General features: G+C 48.1%; 1 protein-coding gene across 7 annotated transcripts in view; it reads left to right on the top strand.

Annotated features, from left to right (window-relative positions):
• Window positions 1–15,830, top strand: part of INPP4A (inositol polyphosphate-4-phosphatase type I A) — a 139,534-nt gene that overhangs the window by 92,622 nt on the left and 31,082 nt on the right. For 5 of the 7 annotated variants that reach the window (XM_055328119.1, XM_055328115.1, XM_055328116.1 and 2 more), the window contains exons 8-16: window positions 923–1,034; window positions 1,852–1,942; window positions 2,432–2,579; window positions 5,266–5,396; window positions 7,688–7,792; window positions 8,299–8,407; window positions 10,646–10,663; window positions 13,208–13,391; window positions 14,856–15,074. In XM_055328119.1, coding sequence (XP_055184094.1) covers window positions 923–1,034; window positions 1,852–1,942; window positions 2,432–2,579; window positions 5,266–5,396; window positions 7,688–7,792; window positions 8,299–8,407; window positions 10,646–10,663; window positions 13,208–13,391; window positions 14,856–15,074 — 1,117 coding nt within the window. The remainder of the gene's footprint in view (window positions 1–922; window positions 1,035–1,851; window positions 1,943–2,431; window positions 2,580–5,265; window positions 5,397–7,687; window positions 7,793–8,298; window positions 8,408–10,645; window positions 10,664–13,207; window positions 13,392–14,855; window positions 15,075–15,830) is intronic. The other 2 variants (XM_055328121.1, XM_055328118.1) reach the window with 1 other exon arrangement.

Below are 15,830 nucleotides of genomic sequence, written 5' to 3'. Positions count from 1 at the left end.
AAGAGCCTGATTCAGGCTGAAGGACAAGTCTTACAGAAGATGCAAGGGGTCATGTGGGGCAAAGGGCTGCTGAGAGGAAAATATTCAGGTATATCATATGCCAGAACTAATTCTAGTTGCATCAGAGTCAAATGTAAGAAATGGACATCATCCTTTTGAAAAGGGGCTACATAGGACTCTTGAGCAGAGAGCATGAGGAGGCACTTTTCTACAGATGAGAACAATAAGAAGAAGTCACAAAGGAAATTGTCAGTATATGTGAACACATAACAATTTTGGACCTTGCTAAATCAGACATCTTAAATAAAAAGCCAGAGGCTTTAAGGTATCACTGGGGCTTCCCTAGATGAGTCAGATGGGCCCAGGCAGCTGGCAGCCATCCTGAGGGATTTTAAGGGTGAAGCTGACTAGGGCTAGAGAGGCATTAACTTTATCATATCAGGATTCAAAGGCTTTGGGAAACCCTTAGCTTACTTGGGGTCCAGATCTAGGTCTTGGGTCTAATCACAGCTTATGGGTGGATGGGAGGGAGCAGAGGGGGCTTCATGCCAGAAGAAAGTCCTCCCCAGTCCGTGTTCTGAGACGTGTCCTCATCACTCTCTAGGGCAGGGGTCAGCCCAGGTGCTGATGGGTGCCTCCCAAACAAGCACTGGCTCTTCCCCTGCAACTGTACCCCAGGCACATCCATGCTTCTCTGGGGTGCTGTGTCCCCTCTCAGATGCTGCCCTTCCCTGTGCTTTCACGTTTCCTTGTGTTCCTCCCCCAGAGCCTGTGCATGTAGTAAATGCTGCTGACTGACTGGCAGGCCAGATCCTGGCACTCCCAGGACCCCTTGATGACCCAGGATGGCTGAGCTTTGCATTTAAGCAGAAAATGAAATGCAGGTACAATGACTCTTACCAAAGTACTTTGCCCACCGCAGATCTGCAGAGAGCGACCGCGTGGGTAACATCACTGTGATTGGCTGGCAGATGGAAGAGAAGTCAGACCAGCGGCCCCCTGTGACCCGGTCTCTGGACACTGTCAATGGGAGGGTGAGTGTGCCACCTTGCTCTTCTCTGTTAGAAGGAGTAGGAGGACCTGATGGACTTTGCCTCTGTGCTCAGCAAAGGGAAAGACAGGGCCCCCGAAGCAAAATGTGCCAGTGTCCGTAGGCACTTCTCAAAGTATCAAGAAGGGGGGTTACCTCAGGGAGCATGACATGCAAGGCTCTGCTGGGTGGGAGCCTATCTGGAGGAGCTGCAGTCAGGAGGGGAGAAGGTGGCTAGTGAGGGTATGGAATGAGACTTGGATTAGTTTGTTGTAGTTTCCCTCCCACGTACACCTGTGCCCTACAGCCACTGTATGCACATCTCCTATCTATACACCCTCTGCAGCCTCTCACATACCTCTCCTCCTCTCCATCTTCACTCTCTGTCACTCTGTCACCCATGCACAGTCGCTCACATAGGTCCCTCATGCTCTCAGACTACAGTTCTAACATACCAAACATTGGTAATTGGTCATTGCTGTAAAGTATAGAAATAACTCATTTTACCCAAAATAAGCCCAGGATGTCACCTGTGCAAACATTCCCAAGCGTCATCTCTTTCTTCCCCTCGTTCTGTATGTCACACCACCACAACACCAGGTGAAGTGACCTAGTCACTAGAAAATCGTGTGTGTGGCCCAAGTGCAGTGTACTGGCAAGTGGATTAATATGTGGCGTAGGCAACGTATTTACTGTAGAGTTAATGATGAATACAATTTTAAGAATTCTTTGATTATGCATAATGGATTCCATTTCTGCTGAGTGATTTAGAGTTGTCTGAGTCTCACTGTTTTTCTCTGCTTTTCTGCACACATTATTAGATGGTTCTACCCGTTGATGAGAGCTTGACAGAGGCACTGGGAATCCGATCCAAGTATGCTTCGTTGAGAAAAGACACTTTACTGAAATCGGGTAAACAGCTTCCTCCGTTGGTACTCTTGCCACTCTTGTGAGTGTCCCCTCAGGCCCATGCTGACCTTTTCCTCCCTGCCCGCTCTGATTGTCACGGCCAGGCATCCCTACTGTCACCTCCCTGCCACATTTCTAAGTGCCGTGCTTTTTGCCAGCATGTGGAGTTAGTAATACTCCAAGCAAGGGGAGGGGGTGGGGAGTCCCCTCCTTCATTTCACTCTCATTTTGCCTCGGGTTTGGTGACTGACAACCTCCCCACCCCAGCCCCTGCACCTGAGAGTTAGTTACACGTCCTGGGACAAGAAGATTGCATGTCTCAAGGGAGGAGCAGCCAGGCTCAGTCACTTGGTGGACTTTGGTTTAAAGGTTTTAATTTTCTTGAGATGAACAGTAAGAAGCACCATTGAAGGCCTGGGGAGGAGGGCACATGCGGCAGATGTGTAGCCAGCTCACACGCAGCCTCCATCTCCTCCACATCCCCCACCTCAGTGTTCGGCGGAGCCATCTGCCGCATGTACCGATTCCCCACCACGGATGGCAACCACCTGCGGATCCTGGAGCAGATGGCAGAGAGCGTCCTCTCCTTGCATGTGCCCCGGCAGTTTGTGAAGCTCTTGCTGGAAGAGGATGCGGCCAGGTGAGGCCATGTGGAGAGGCCAACCACCCATCATACCCTTCCTTTCCAGAAAGCTCTTAGATGTGGTGGGTAGAGCACTGGCAACAGAGGCCAGCTTCAGATCCAGCCTCTGCCACTTGTTTGCTCTGTGGCCTCAGCTTGCTGAAGCCTGCGTTTGCTCACCTATATCCTAGAGTTTCTGTGTGAGGCCTTCCCTTCCCCTCTCCTGTTCCCTCTCAGTGATGAGGAATGGCTGCTCATTCTTTGGTCCTGGCCACCTGGGTCAGTGGTTTTCTAGGGTAGGGCCAGAGTGATACAGGCTACAGAGAGCTAAGTATGACCCATTGGGACCCTCTGCTCCTTTGTATCTCTCAGCTCGAGGCATATTCCATCGATCCCATGGCAGAGAGAGGCCGGAGGGGTGGTTCAGTGCCGCAGATCGCAGAGCGTGTTGCCTGTGTTCCTCAGATGTCATTTCTCCTTGCTGTCATAAGACAGTGTTAATTACGAACACAATAGCATGAAACAATGCAGTCAGAATCTTACTATTTCAATACAGCCATTTTTTTTTATTTTTTTTAATACAGCCATTTTTAAAAATGTTTTTCTTGAAAAAAATTCAATGTAAGAATGACAATAATGCAATGAGCTGCTTTATCTATGTGTATAATTTCATAGTTATTTTAATTTTAAAACTTTCCTTTCAGCTTTTCCATATTTATACAGATTTTCCGAGCTACCTTGTATAGTTGCATAGGTCTTCAGTTTTCACTTATAATTTTAATTATGGCATAACTTCCCATTATTTGGTATACTAGATTATAACCTTAAAGAGTATACTCATTTCACCAGAGCTCTGGTTTTGAGGCTTTTGTTGTTGTTGTGTTTCATCATACCAGTTTCACACACGCGACTGGTGTTGTGCATGGTGTAAAAGGCTTCTTAATGAGTGAGACAGACTGTGGAAGACAGTCCCTCTGGAGCAGTGGGGATTGCTCTCAGAGCCCAAGCTGTGTGAGCAGCATGCAGAAATTAGAAGGGATGACGAGGATGACGGTGGTCAGGGCAGGCCTCTGTGAGATGGTGGCATTAAACTAACACCCGGAGCGCAAGAAGGAGCTGCATGAGAGACGGGCAGAGACACTGGAGAAGGTCCATCAGCAGCCGCAGCAGACGGGGCTCATGTACTCATGAACAGACCCACAGCCGCAGGGCCAGTTGGCCAGCAGTGAGCAAAGACATAGGTCTCACTGCAGCTCGTATGCATATTCTTTTACTTTGATTTTGCTAATTTCATAATAATAAAATGGTATAACTTTCTTTTTAACTTCAGACAATTCAGTAGATTCCATAAAGTTAACTTTTTTTCCCTCCAGAGGAAAGCATGCATAGTATAAAAACCAAACAGCGGGCAGCCACAGTGGCTCAGCGGTTTAGCGCTGCCTTCAGCCCAGGATGTGACCCTGGAGACCTGGGATCAAGTCCCATGTCGGGCTCCCTGCATGGAGCCTGCTTCTCCCTCTGCCTGTGTCTCTGCCTCTCTCTCTGTCTCTCATGAATAAATAAATAAAATCTTAAAAAAAAATAAATAGCGCCAGAAGGCTTTTAACAATGACGTAAGTCTTGGGGCCCTCTACTCTGTGATCTGCTTCCTAGAAACAACGCTTTCAGCTGTTTTGGTGTTTACCACTATATTTCTAAATAAACATATAGTGTACTCTCTTAACCAGTTTTGGGGATTGGCTACTGATTCCATGAGATGAGGATTTCAGGTCTTTTGTACTTTCCTCAGCTTCCTAATATGGTTATCCTTCTTTTCTTAAAGTCTATCTTGTGTTTTCATTATTCTGATTATGTAGCTATCATTTACTGCTGAGCTAAGACATTTATGTTTCAATTCTTAAACAGCTTTTATTTTTCTGGAGGTGACAGATCCTCTTTTTTCTTCTCTTCTCCCTTTCCCCTTTCCTTGCCTTCATGCTACTTTTAGATTTAGACAGCTCATTTCTCATGGAGACAGAGAAAGTAAGCACAGCCCCCTCTGGCCCTTGTCCCTGACCCCGAGGGACAGCACAGAAACAAAGGGGGCCAAGTGAGTGCAGCAGAGCGTGGCTGCCCAGTTCCCAGCAGCTGTGGATGTGGATCGCTGTGTGGGATCCTTATGTTCTGCGGCAGTATTCTTAGGGGCAGGGCAGGAAGGCCTGGCTTCCCCAGAACAGGGGGGCCATGAGAAGCTGTCTCACAATAGCCCCTGGGGGAGACAGGTAAGTGAGATGGCCTCAAGTACTTGCTTACAAGCCTCCACTCGTCTCATCTTCCATAAGAGTCTCACATCCTTCTGTCTGCCCAGATTCCAAAGGGCTGCCTGCGTGGCCCGTGTGAGTCCTGGCAGGAGCCACTCCCCTAGAGCCCCTCTGCTCCACCTAGTTCCCCCGACATTTGACAGGGTTTCTGTGAGAAGGGTCTCTGTGTTTTCCATGTTGTAGGTAGTCTGCCCTTCATACAGCCACTACCCCTAGAGTGGTCTGTTGTGCTGCCCCACCGCTTGCTCTGTAGATGTGTAGTGTAGCTGTGGTCTGAGGCCTCCCCTGGCATCGACAATACTTCTGCCTCCATTCTGTTCTCCTGCTTGGTTGGGACACCTGCGCCTCTCCCAGGGAAGCGAGGCGGCTCCGTGGCCTGATGTGCATGTGTGTCTTACTTGCAGAGTGTGTGAACTGGAGGAGTTGGGGGATCTCTCCCCTTGCTGGGAGAGCCTCCGGCGCCAGATTGTCACTCAGTACCAGACCATCATCCTCACGTACCAGGAGAACCTGACCGACCTCCATCAGTACAAAGGTGGGTGCTGGGTCTCCACTTTCCCAGCTGAAGCATGAGAACCTGGCTCAAATACTCTCGCCAGCAGACGCTCTAATGGATTTTTTTAAAAATAGATTTTCCTGTAGGTGTGAATTTTTTCGAATATGGATTTCTTAGATCTTAATTAAGAAGACAAGTATGTGATTTGCATTGAAAATTCCTTCTACGGTGTCGTCTGCCAAAGCAAGTAATGTAGGATGAAATTTAGGGGAGATGAAATCTCAGGCTGTTGGTTTGTGTTATTTTTTTGTCTTGGTCTTAAAATGCCCAAAGGAAATGCCCCAAAAGACATAAAGCATTTGCTTTGAGACAAAGTGGTTTCCTAGATTTCCCAGTTTAAATATTCAACAGTCCTGGGGATCCTTGGGTGGCTCAGCGGTTTAGCACCTGCCTTTGGCCCAGGGCGCAATCCGGGAGTCCCGGGATCGAGTCCCCCATCAGGCTCCCGGCATGGAGCCTGCTTCTCCCTTTGCCTGTGTCTCTGCCTCTCTCTCTCTCTCTCTCTCTCTCTGTCTATCATGAATAAATAAATAAATCTTTTAAAAAAATAAATATCCAACAGTCCTTGTATTGAACATCTGAATTGTCTGAGTGGAGCTCTCCATTTTAAGGCTCAAAAGAGAAAGTGAAGGGCAGCGTGGGTGGCTCAGCGGTTTAGCGCCGCCTTCAGCCCAGGGTGTGATTCTGGAGACCCGGGATCGAGTCCCACGTCGGGCTCCCTGCATGGAGCCTGCTTCTCCCTCTGCCTGTGTCTCTGCTCTCTCTCTCTCTCTCTCTCTCTCTCTCTCTCTCTCCGTGTCTCTCATGAATAAGTAAATAAAATCTTTAAAAAAGAGAGAGGAAAGTGAAGTACAGGCACCTCACCTTTCTTCTTAAAAGATCCTGTTTGATTTTCAAAATAATCTAAACATAGATTTAGAAGACTAATCTTAATTCCCTTTTTATTCCAAAATTGAATCAATTTTTTGGTTTTTCATTACTTTTCTTCTCTATCTTCAGATTCTTTCCACCTCCCCACTACATAATGGAATTTCAAGATTAAAAGAAAATCATAAGTCCTTAATATTAAGGTTTTGACATAGAACATATGAACCTCTCCATGAACTTGGCTGAGGAGAAGCCAGATACAGTTATGAGGACAAGATGATGGTGTGCTTGGGTTTGGTTTGAATCTGAAGGGCAGGTCTAAATGTATTGGCAGCAGATGACTAAAGAAATTTAGGGACCTCCCTGTGCTGGATACCTGTTACCTGGGAAAGCAGGAAATCCACAGGAGCTTGAGTTTCCAGAGCAGAGTATCTTAAGTGTCAGTGTGATCCCTAAAGATCTTGCTACAGTGCATATCTAGGATTTTGAAATGTAGATCTGCATTTCAAACAGGCTCTCAGGATGCCACTACTGCTGACCTCTGGGCCACCTGCAAGTAGCAAACCCTGAAAGACAATCTCCTCACACAAAATGCAAAGCAGACAATGGGTGGTCTGTATTTCATATACTGGTACAATTTAGCTTTTATCACTAGAGAGAAAGGTTATTTCTTCTCTTCTTCTGATTATCAGGTAATTTGTAATCCCTTTCTTTTCTAGGTGTGCAGTCCTTAATTAGTGTTGGATTCTGATCCTAGAAACAAGATTGTAGGTTTAGTTACAAACATCATCCAACCTCCTTAACCTCCCTGAGGATAATCAAGGGAACATGTTTAGGTTTGTGTTTGGAGGGCCAGAATCCATAGCTATGTAGCATTTGTTCATCTTGATAGATCTGAGGTGATGAGTAGATCTTTTCATCTCTTTGTGGGATTGAGATGTGTTGCTGTAGTTGAACCAATTTCTTAGATCTTGCATGATGGCAATCTCCAGGGTTGGAACAGGCAGTCCCTGGCAGGGGCCCATTTGCTTTATATAGTAGTGCTGACATCCTGTTGCACAAAATCAGTCTTTGTGTCAGACTTCTCAGTTGAGAGCTGAGTCACAGGAAGGCAGGGCACTGATAACCATAGCCTTCTGAAGCAGCCTCTACCCAGCTATGCTTACCACTTGAGCACCTGGAACCAGTCTTCTGACCAGTGAGCTGCCCTCCCTCCAGGGTTTCACCTACCTGCTATAATGGAAATGAAGTGTGCTCATGGTCAACTCAGAATTTCCTAGGCCACTCCCAGCATGTACCTGCTTACTCTCAGCAGCTTCCTGAAAATATCACTGTTCTCCTTGCTATTCCTGAATACAGGGTACATGTCAGTGGTCCTTGTTTTCTCCTATTCTGTTTCTCAGGTCCCTCGTTTAAAGCAAGCAGTTTGAAAGCAGATAAAAAGTTAGAATTTGTTCCCACAAACTTGCACATACAGAGGATGAGAGTTCAAGACGATGGGGGGTCAGGTAACTATTTTTCTGTTCCCTTGCTAAATCACACTGCACTTCCTTCCTCCCTGTGTGCCCGGTTCCCAGGCTGCCCCACATATGCCCAGCCTTCCCTGTGTGTTCTTCTGCCTGGCAACTCAGATAAGAGACATGTCATAGGACCTTTGTAAGGTCTGTGTCCCCTAGTCTCTGCCCTCCCTCTGTTCCTTCCCCTGGTCTATCCTCCCTCCAGCTTCCCTTTGTGTTTCTGGGACAGAAAGTTGCCTGGCAGTTATCCTTCCCAAGGAGGGATGCGAACTAGGCACTGCCAGAAATTGCTTCTGGCCGTTGAGACACCCCCTCTCTGCTGAAATGATGGTGCTGGGCCCCAGGACCCTCAGACAATCCAGGCTGTGGGACTGAGGGAACAGGCTGCCTGGAAACGGGCGGAGGGGCAGGGTCCCAGAGTTTCGTGCATCTCCCTGTAGCTGGCTCATCCACAGGCCTGAGCCCAGAGTAACGGAGAAGAGCTTTCTGTCATTCAGATCAGAACTACGACATTGTCACCATTGGAGCGCCAGCAGCACACTGCCAAGGTTTTAAGTCAGGAGGTCTCCGCAAAAAGCTGCACAAATTTGAAGAGACCAAGAAACAGTAAGTACTGAGAGGGTGTTCATGATTCTTGTACAGCTGTCTGGTGCTTCCCAGGTTAATAAATAAATAAATAATGTGACCGCAAAAACATCCAGCCATCCGATGTGCTTTTGTGTGGTGGGAGGAGCTGCCTCATGGCCCCTCTGCTTCTCTGTGTGTGACCAGCTGGGTGGTGATGAGGTCACCTGAGTAGTGGTCCTGCAAACGAACAGCAAATCAAAGTCCTCCTTGAAGGTGACTACCCTGTGTGGACTCTCTGCTGGCTCAGTTGTCCCTCAGAGCCCTTGGTCTGTCACACCGGGTGTGTGGTGTGTGTTGAACACCACAGAATGTGAAGCCTGCAAGAGATTGTCTCCTTTCCTAAAAGGACTGCAGTGGTAAACACTCTTTGTCTTAAGAAGGTTAGAGTAAGGTCGGGGGGTGGAAGGGGAATAGCACACAGCCGCAGTCCAAACAAAAAATTGTGGAGCATGCAGTGAGGTGTGGCTCAGGCATGGTGATTTGAGGACAGGAGCTGAGGGAGAGAGGGTTGGCCTTGCTGGTAGCCTGCTCAGTGCGGGTCCATGTGCTGGTGACCAAGGATGCAGGGTGATAGATATAGGTCAGGCCCTGAGGGGCTTCAGCCTTGCCTAGGAGAACATAAGTGAACAACACCATTTGGAGCAAGCAGTGCCATGCTTGGAGCAGGGGTGACAGGGAGAGAGCCATAAATCCCAGCTGTTGTGTTGGATATGTGGGAGGCATTGGTGATGTTCCAGAATGTCACCCGTCAAGATTTAAATAGATGAGGGAGGCAAGTGTAAGAAGTAGAGGCGATGAGTATAGATAGTCCTGTAAGATCCATGGACCATGGAGTAGAGGAAGTAGCACGCAGTGTCTGCTTGGGGAAAAGGATTATTACTTGATCATGTGGTCAGACTGATGGGGATGACAAAAGTGACAAGGTAAGAGAACGTTGATAGAGCAACCAGCAAGGTTCTGGAGCAAAGGCCAGACCAGGCAGGTAGTCCTAGAAGGGACAAGAGAAGGTGGGTGCAGAGAGATCTTTGAGGAGTAAAGAAACAAGCTGAAGATACCATGGATCAGCCTCTACAGAAGGTGGAGTTGAAAGACTGGGACTTACCAATGGAGACTGGAACAGTTGGAGGAAAGGTGAAGCCCATAGGCCCAGGGAGTATCAGGAGAATCGACAAGGCAGCCAGGTGGAGAGGAGAGCATTAGCACCTGCTGGGGAATCAGAGGCTATGTGTTGCCGTGGCCAGGAGTCAGGACATGGCTTGAAGAAACTGATCACATACTGGATCAAGGAAGGGTGAAAGGTCAGGCACAGTGGCCAATCATGGGCCCAAGGGGATCTCGGATGCAGCTAGGAGCTTTCACCCATGGTGTGCAGCTGGAGGGGTGAGCCAGCAGGTGGAAGAGAGCACACTATTAGAAATTGTCACTCACATGTGTGCACAGGATGCCCAGAGCCAAGGGAGCCCTCCAGGCAAGAGAAGGAAATAACAAAAAGGGCCAGTGGTTAGGAAGGGGAATTCCAGCCTTCAGGGTGGGGCAACGTTCCTGGGAGTCCCCCAGATAGCTCACTTGACCTTGATTGATCCCACCAAGGGGTCTTCCCCTGCCTAGACAAGCCAGGCAATCAGACTGGCCTGTTCCCTGGGAATTACAGTGAAAAGGAGGCTTCCTGTGCTCACCATAGCTCTGCACAGCCAGTCAAGAGATCGTGTGTCTGTCACTCCATTGCATGTGACTGTGTGGGGGATTTGAGGATGCCATGGGGGCCCCAGCAGGGAGAGCCCATCAGAAAGAGGGTGCCACTGTCCATCCCTGCCCCAGAAAGGTCCAGATGTTGATACCTGATTACTCTGTTAACTTCAGAACTTATTTCCAAAATGTCTCTGGAGTATTTTTCAAATCAATAATATAAATTTTCATTTAATTTCCTCCTAATGTTATAAAACCACCTGAAGAAATGATTTTCATTATTTGAACTATACTTTAAATGCAGACATAACTTGCCCACAGGTGGAATGTCTCCCTGGGCTTGCGCACAGACACTGGTATTGCTCTGATGAGTAAGCAAATGGGGCTCAGAAGTTTTATTGGCCCTGTCATGGGTGCCTCAACACGTAAATTTCAAGGAACTTTGTCAAAAGATAACTTGGCTTTTTAATTTTTTATTTTGCATTTGGTGTTTGCTAACTGCTAATATTTCGTTTTGGTTCTTTTCTTTAGCAGTTTTGAGGAGTGTTGGTGAGTTTTCTGTCTGTGGAGAGTGTTTGTTTGGGTCTTGCTCTCCTGTAGAGAAAGCCTGTGTTGTCCCCTCTTCTGTCAGGTGCCTCAGCCCTCTGTGCCACCGGGGGCCCCTGGTTATAGCCTCGTAGACAGAATTCTCCCTTCCAACTGCAATGTTCTTTGATAATGAATAGCCCGTCTTCAGCCTACCAGTTTACCTTCAAAATCTGGCAGCAGTTCCTTGCTGTGCGCGCTCTGAGAGAGGACTCTTTCTCCCAGGCCGGGCAAGTCCCCAGTGCTGGGATTTCAAGTCAACCCATTGGTATGGTTGGGAATCCCTTTCTGGCTTCTTTTATGACAGTCTTAGGGCTTTGATTTTCACTTTACCATCACCTCTTAGGGGAATGAAGCCAGCATCCATTTTAATGATAATTTAGGCGGATATTCCAAACAGTGTGACTTGGGCCAGTTATCCCCTGCTCCAAGGGCAAACCAAGAATTAAAATAACCAAGTGACTTTTCCTACCGAAGATGGCAGCCAAAAACCACTGTGTCTACTGCCTGGGGTCTCCACTACTGCCCCAGGCTCTCCCCCATCATGCTTAGCGTGCTTACTCAGGCACAGCTAGCACTCTACAGTGGCGCTTCGCTTGGTGACAGGCCCCAGGAGCACTTGCAGCCCATGAGAACTGCTGCCATCTCAGAACTGGTGAGGCTCAGCATCCATGGCTGGGCCCTGCCTAAGATGGCAGAGCTCTGCAAGGCATAGCTGGATGTGCTGAGGAGGGAACCTTCCACCCAGACTGAGACCTCCTGGGCTTTTCCCATTTTTAGGACGACATAGTTGAGCACATGTGCTTGTATATATACCATCATCCCTAACAACAGCTCTTTGAAATTTACTCTTCCACACCTGGGCCATATGCTTCCTGTGCGTAAGTCCCAGATTATTTTTATTAGAACTGACCTTAAGAACACAAGGTGAGTAGGGGGTGGTGCTTTCCTTCTGGGTTGGGGGACGGTATGTACTGCTTGAAGTGTACACAACCATCTACCATACACACATGTATATCTGCATGAAGCACACATTACACATGTGCTCGAAGTATTGGGGCCAGGGAAGAACAGATTTTTAAAAATCCTATTTGAGATTGTATTTTTATGACTCAATTGTCAAGTGGCAGCTATTCATTTGCAAGAGTGATTGCAGATTGGAAAGTAGTTGTGTGCACATTGTGCTGTGAAATTACTTCTCAGATCACGCAGGCTTCGTTGCGATCTGCTGCATGGGCTTCTGGCAAATCCATTGTGTTTTATCGTGGTGTGTGGGCTTGGGGTGTTTCTTTCTGGGGTGCTTTGGTTTTTGGGTTTTGCATGTTTACACCATAGTCTGTCAAGGGAGGTTTCTTGGGGACCTGTCTTCAGGGTCGAGAGCCCAGCAGGGGAGGGTCTCAAGTCCTTATATCCAAGGGAAGCCATGGAGGTTGTGCTCCTCCACCTTCTCCCTCCTACCCAAAACCCAAAGGGAAGCTAGCTCTTTGAGGGGACCAGTGAGGGCTGAGAAGGATGAGGACCAGTGAAGGATGAGAATCCCATTCCAGCTAGAGCTCACTACTTCAGATTCCAGGAGACATCCTCACTGGTGCCTCATACTACTCTCTGCTTTTGTTGGCTTTCTCATATAGTCTGAAAAATAAATTTATCCATTTACATTGATTTGGGATCCTAGCTGAGAGACTTGGGTTTATCATGTCCATCTAGAATGGCCAGACATGTTCTCCAGGCCCCACACAGCCGGGACATGGAGCCATTTCTCCCAAGGCTGGCACTTGTGCCTTGCAGGGACTGGGCTATAGCTTTGACATTAATCCTAAGATCCCATACTGCTTGGTGATGAAGGAAGGAGGAAGAACCAGGTTTTCAAAGCTGTTGAAGTGTCCAGGCCTGGCCTCTGGCTTAGCATGTTCTTTACCTCCTTGTCATCTGCTGAAATAATATTTTTTAAAGTAGAGGAGCGCTAGAGGAGGAAGTCTGGTTTTCAGGGTCAGAGGTGTAAGGGAGAATTATGGGTGTGTGCACAGAAAATTTGAAGATTGGCCAAATGGAGAAAGAGATTTCTTGTGGAAAGTCTGGTACCCACAGCAGTTTCCCTTCACTGTGATAAACTGACCCCTTCTGAGATCAGCAGACTCTATGCCTCCACCTCAGTACTGCTGATAAGGTGACAGGTGAGGTTCTTAGGTAGAAGGTTATGAGCATTTGGGTAATTATTGGATTCAATATCTGCATACACATTTGCATAAGAATACAGACAAAAAGAGAGACAAAAGACTTCATTGTGTTTTAATATTTCAACCCTTCTACCGTATAGAAGACAGAGAGAATCATAGACAGAATCTCTTGAGATTTGCTTTTACCCATCAACAGCTGGACTAACCTAGAAGAACATCTCTGAGTATCAGAATGCTTTACTTGGTGTTGGTTGTGGGCTGAGGTTGGGAGGCTGCTATCATCCTCATAGATTTGAGAAAACTCCTTAGAATCTGTTCTTATCCTTTTTAGTACACCATCCAGCTGCCAGTCCATAATCTACATACCACAGGACATCATCAGAGCAAAGGAGATCATTGCCCAGATCAATACCCTGAAAACCCAAGTGAGTTACTATGCAGAGCGGCTCTCGAGGGCGGCCAAGGACAGGTCTGCCACTGGCCTCGAAAGAACCCTCGCCATTCTGGCAGACAAGGTAGGAGGCACTACCCTGCAACATGTGGGATGGGGGCTCCCTTGGGTTTCTGGAAACCCTTGGACACCCCATGTGTGTGCTTCGAGCTATCCTACAAGAGGTGACATTGGCATGACCTTGAAGATCTAGCTTAAATTTTAGTTCCCCCAAAGGCCCAGGGAGGTTTGGTGATTTGCCTGTGGTCACAGAGCTGAATGGGGGCAGGCCCAGGACAGCACCCAGGGCATGTGATTTCAGCTGCTGCTTCATTCAAATGTGTCTCCCCTCAAGCCCACGGGGTCCATTGTGGAGGCTGGGATAGTTCCACAGCTTTCTTAGCAACTGCTTACTCAGTGCATTTTTTGCCAATTTTTATTGATTGGAATTTGAAAAAAAGAAACTGAGTTATTATACAGACATACCATAAGGGAAATGTAACTTCATTGGCTTACATAAAATCAATAAACCATTTTCTAGTTAGCTGTAATTTGATCCTGATTAAAAATATATATAGGGCCACCTGGGTGGCTCAGTTGATTAAGCATCTAAACTTGATTTTGGCTCAGGTCATGATCTCAGGGTTCTGGGATCAAACCCAGTGTCCGACTCTGCACTCAGCAGGGAGTCTGCTTGCAGTTTCTCTCCCTCTCCCTCTGCTCTTTGCCCCATGTGCATGTGTGCGCGCACACACACTCTCTCTTTCTCAAATAAACAAATATTAAAAATATATATATAAATATTAGTCCATACTGGGGAGGGAATTAGATATACCAGATCATTTTGATGGATGATGCTTTTTCAAATTACTCAGTCTCTCAACACACACATACACACATATGCATGCATACGCATACACACATGTATAGAAATTCTGATCACACTTCCCCACTCACACCCACTTTGCTAGGGTGAGGTGCCGTTCCTGATCATAATGTGTTATATCCTTCACATGTGTTCACTCAGCAAAAAAACTGAGAGCTAGGAATTAGATCTACTTGGAAAGGAAAGATAATGTTATGAGAAGGAAAATTATAAGCCACAAAACTCCTGCTGCATACAGAATTTCCCAGAACTCTAGCGCTGTGCTGAGAGTCCCACTACCCCAGAGGCCAGGGCTTCAAGTATGAGATAAAAAAGATAAGACATAAGTGATCAAATCAAATTTCTGCCTGTCCCCTGGAACTAGAGAAGACAGTCCAGGAAGTCAGTGAAGGCAAGGATACTGGGCTCTCTTCAGGCCCTTCCTTGAGTCATGTCAGGCTCAGAGGCAGGCAGGATCGAGGAATGTCAGAGATTTCTCGACCTCCCTCATTCTCCCTGTGTTCTCTAGTCCTTTTGTGGGAGCCTCAGCCGTGCCGAGGACTCTTGCACTATGGAGAAGGGTGTGCAGCTGGGTCTTGGGACAGTTCCTGAGCTCTTAAGAGATAACTGGCCTTGCAGCCCCTCTGCTGAGGGCTCAGCGGCTTTGGCTTGTGTGTACTGCAGACCCGGCAGCTGGTCACCGTGTGCGACTGCAAGCTGCTGGCCAACTCCATCCATGGGCTGAACGCGGCGCGGCCTGACTACATTGCTTCCAAGGCCTCCCCCACATCGAGTGAGGAGGAGCAGGTGATGCTTAGGAATGACCAGGACACCCTCATGGCTAGGTGGACGGGGAGGAACAGCCGGTCTTCTCTGCAGGTGGACTGGCACGAGGAGGAGTGGGTGAGTCTGCTGCCCGTGGCCCTCATTCTGCTGTGCTTGCGTTGAAAAATTCTAAGCCTCTTGCCAACCCCTCCCCCTAGAGATACCCTAACAGGCCGGCTGGTTGGTAGACAAGCTCCAAGCCTCCTTCCCGGATGGCTCTGGGGCCACCTGATTTAGGGAGGGAAGTGGCATTTTCACACTTTGTGTCCATCAGAGGGGCAGGGCTGCTGCAGGCCAGGCTGTGTCAGACCTGGTTGTAGAGGGGGTGATGTTCTCCATGGAGCCTTTACCCTGCTGGAGGCCTGTCTGCTAAAGACCAGTGAGGCCCCCTGCTTCCTCAAAGCTCTGCACCCAGTTAGCCCTTCTGGGGCCATGTGTATTTGGGGGGTGGGGGAGGAATTTGGAGATGCTACCTGACATTGTATGCCTTGCATTCTGCTTCCTCACGAGGTGGACCTGAGAGCTGCATCTGTCTCTCCTTAGGGAGTGACACCTCACACAACTCGTTTTTGTCATTTTGGGGGACTACCACTTGGAGGCATTTTTCTGTGAAGCACTGAATTTTTAGCAGCAGAGTGCTCCTCCAGGCCAGCCCTGGTGTCCTGTATTCTGTGTGGGTTTCTGCAAACCACTTCCAGCCCTGCTTCCCACATACCCACTCCTCACTCCCCATCTGCTTCCATTATCTTCCCTTAGCCCCCTCTGTGTTGAGTGGTTGTAGGAGGTCCACAGAAGAGGGGGGAGGGGGCAGCTGGCTCACTGGGCCCTGTGGCC

This window comes from Nyctereutes procyonoides, unplaced genomic scaffold, assembly GCF_905146905.1.
Source record: "Nyctereutes procyonoides isolate TBG_1078 unplaced genomic scaffold, NYPRO_anot_genome, whole genome shotgun sequence".
NCBI lineage: Eukaryota > Metazoa > Chordata > Mammalia > Carnivora > Canidae > Nyctereutes > Nyctereutes procyonoides.
The sequence above is the reverse complement of the archived record's forward strand: the minus strand, read 5'-3'. Positions and strand labels throughout refer to the sequence as shown.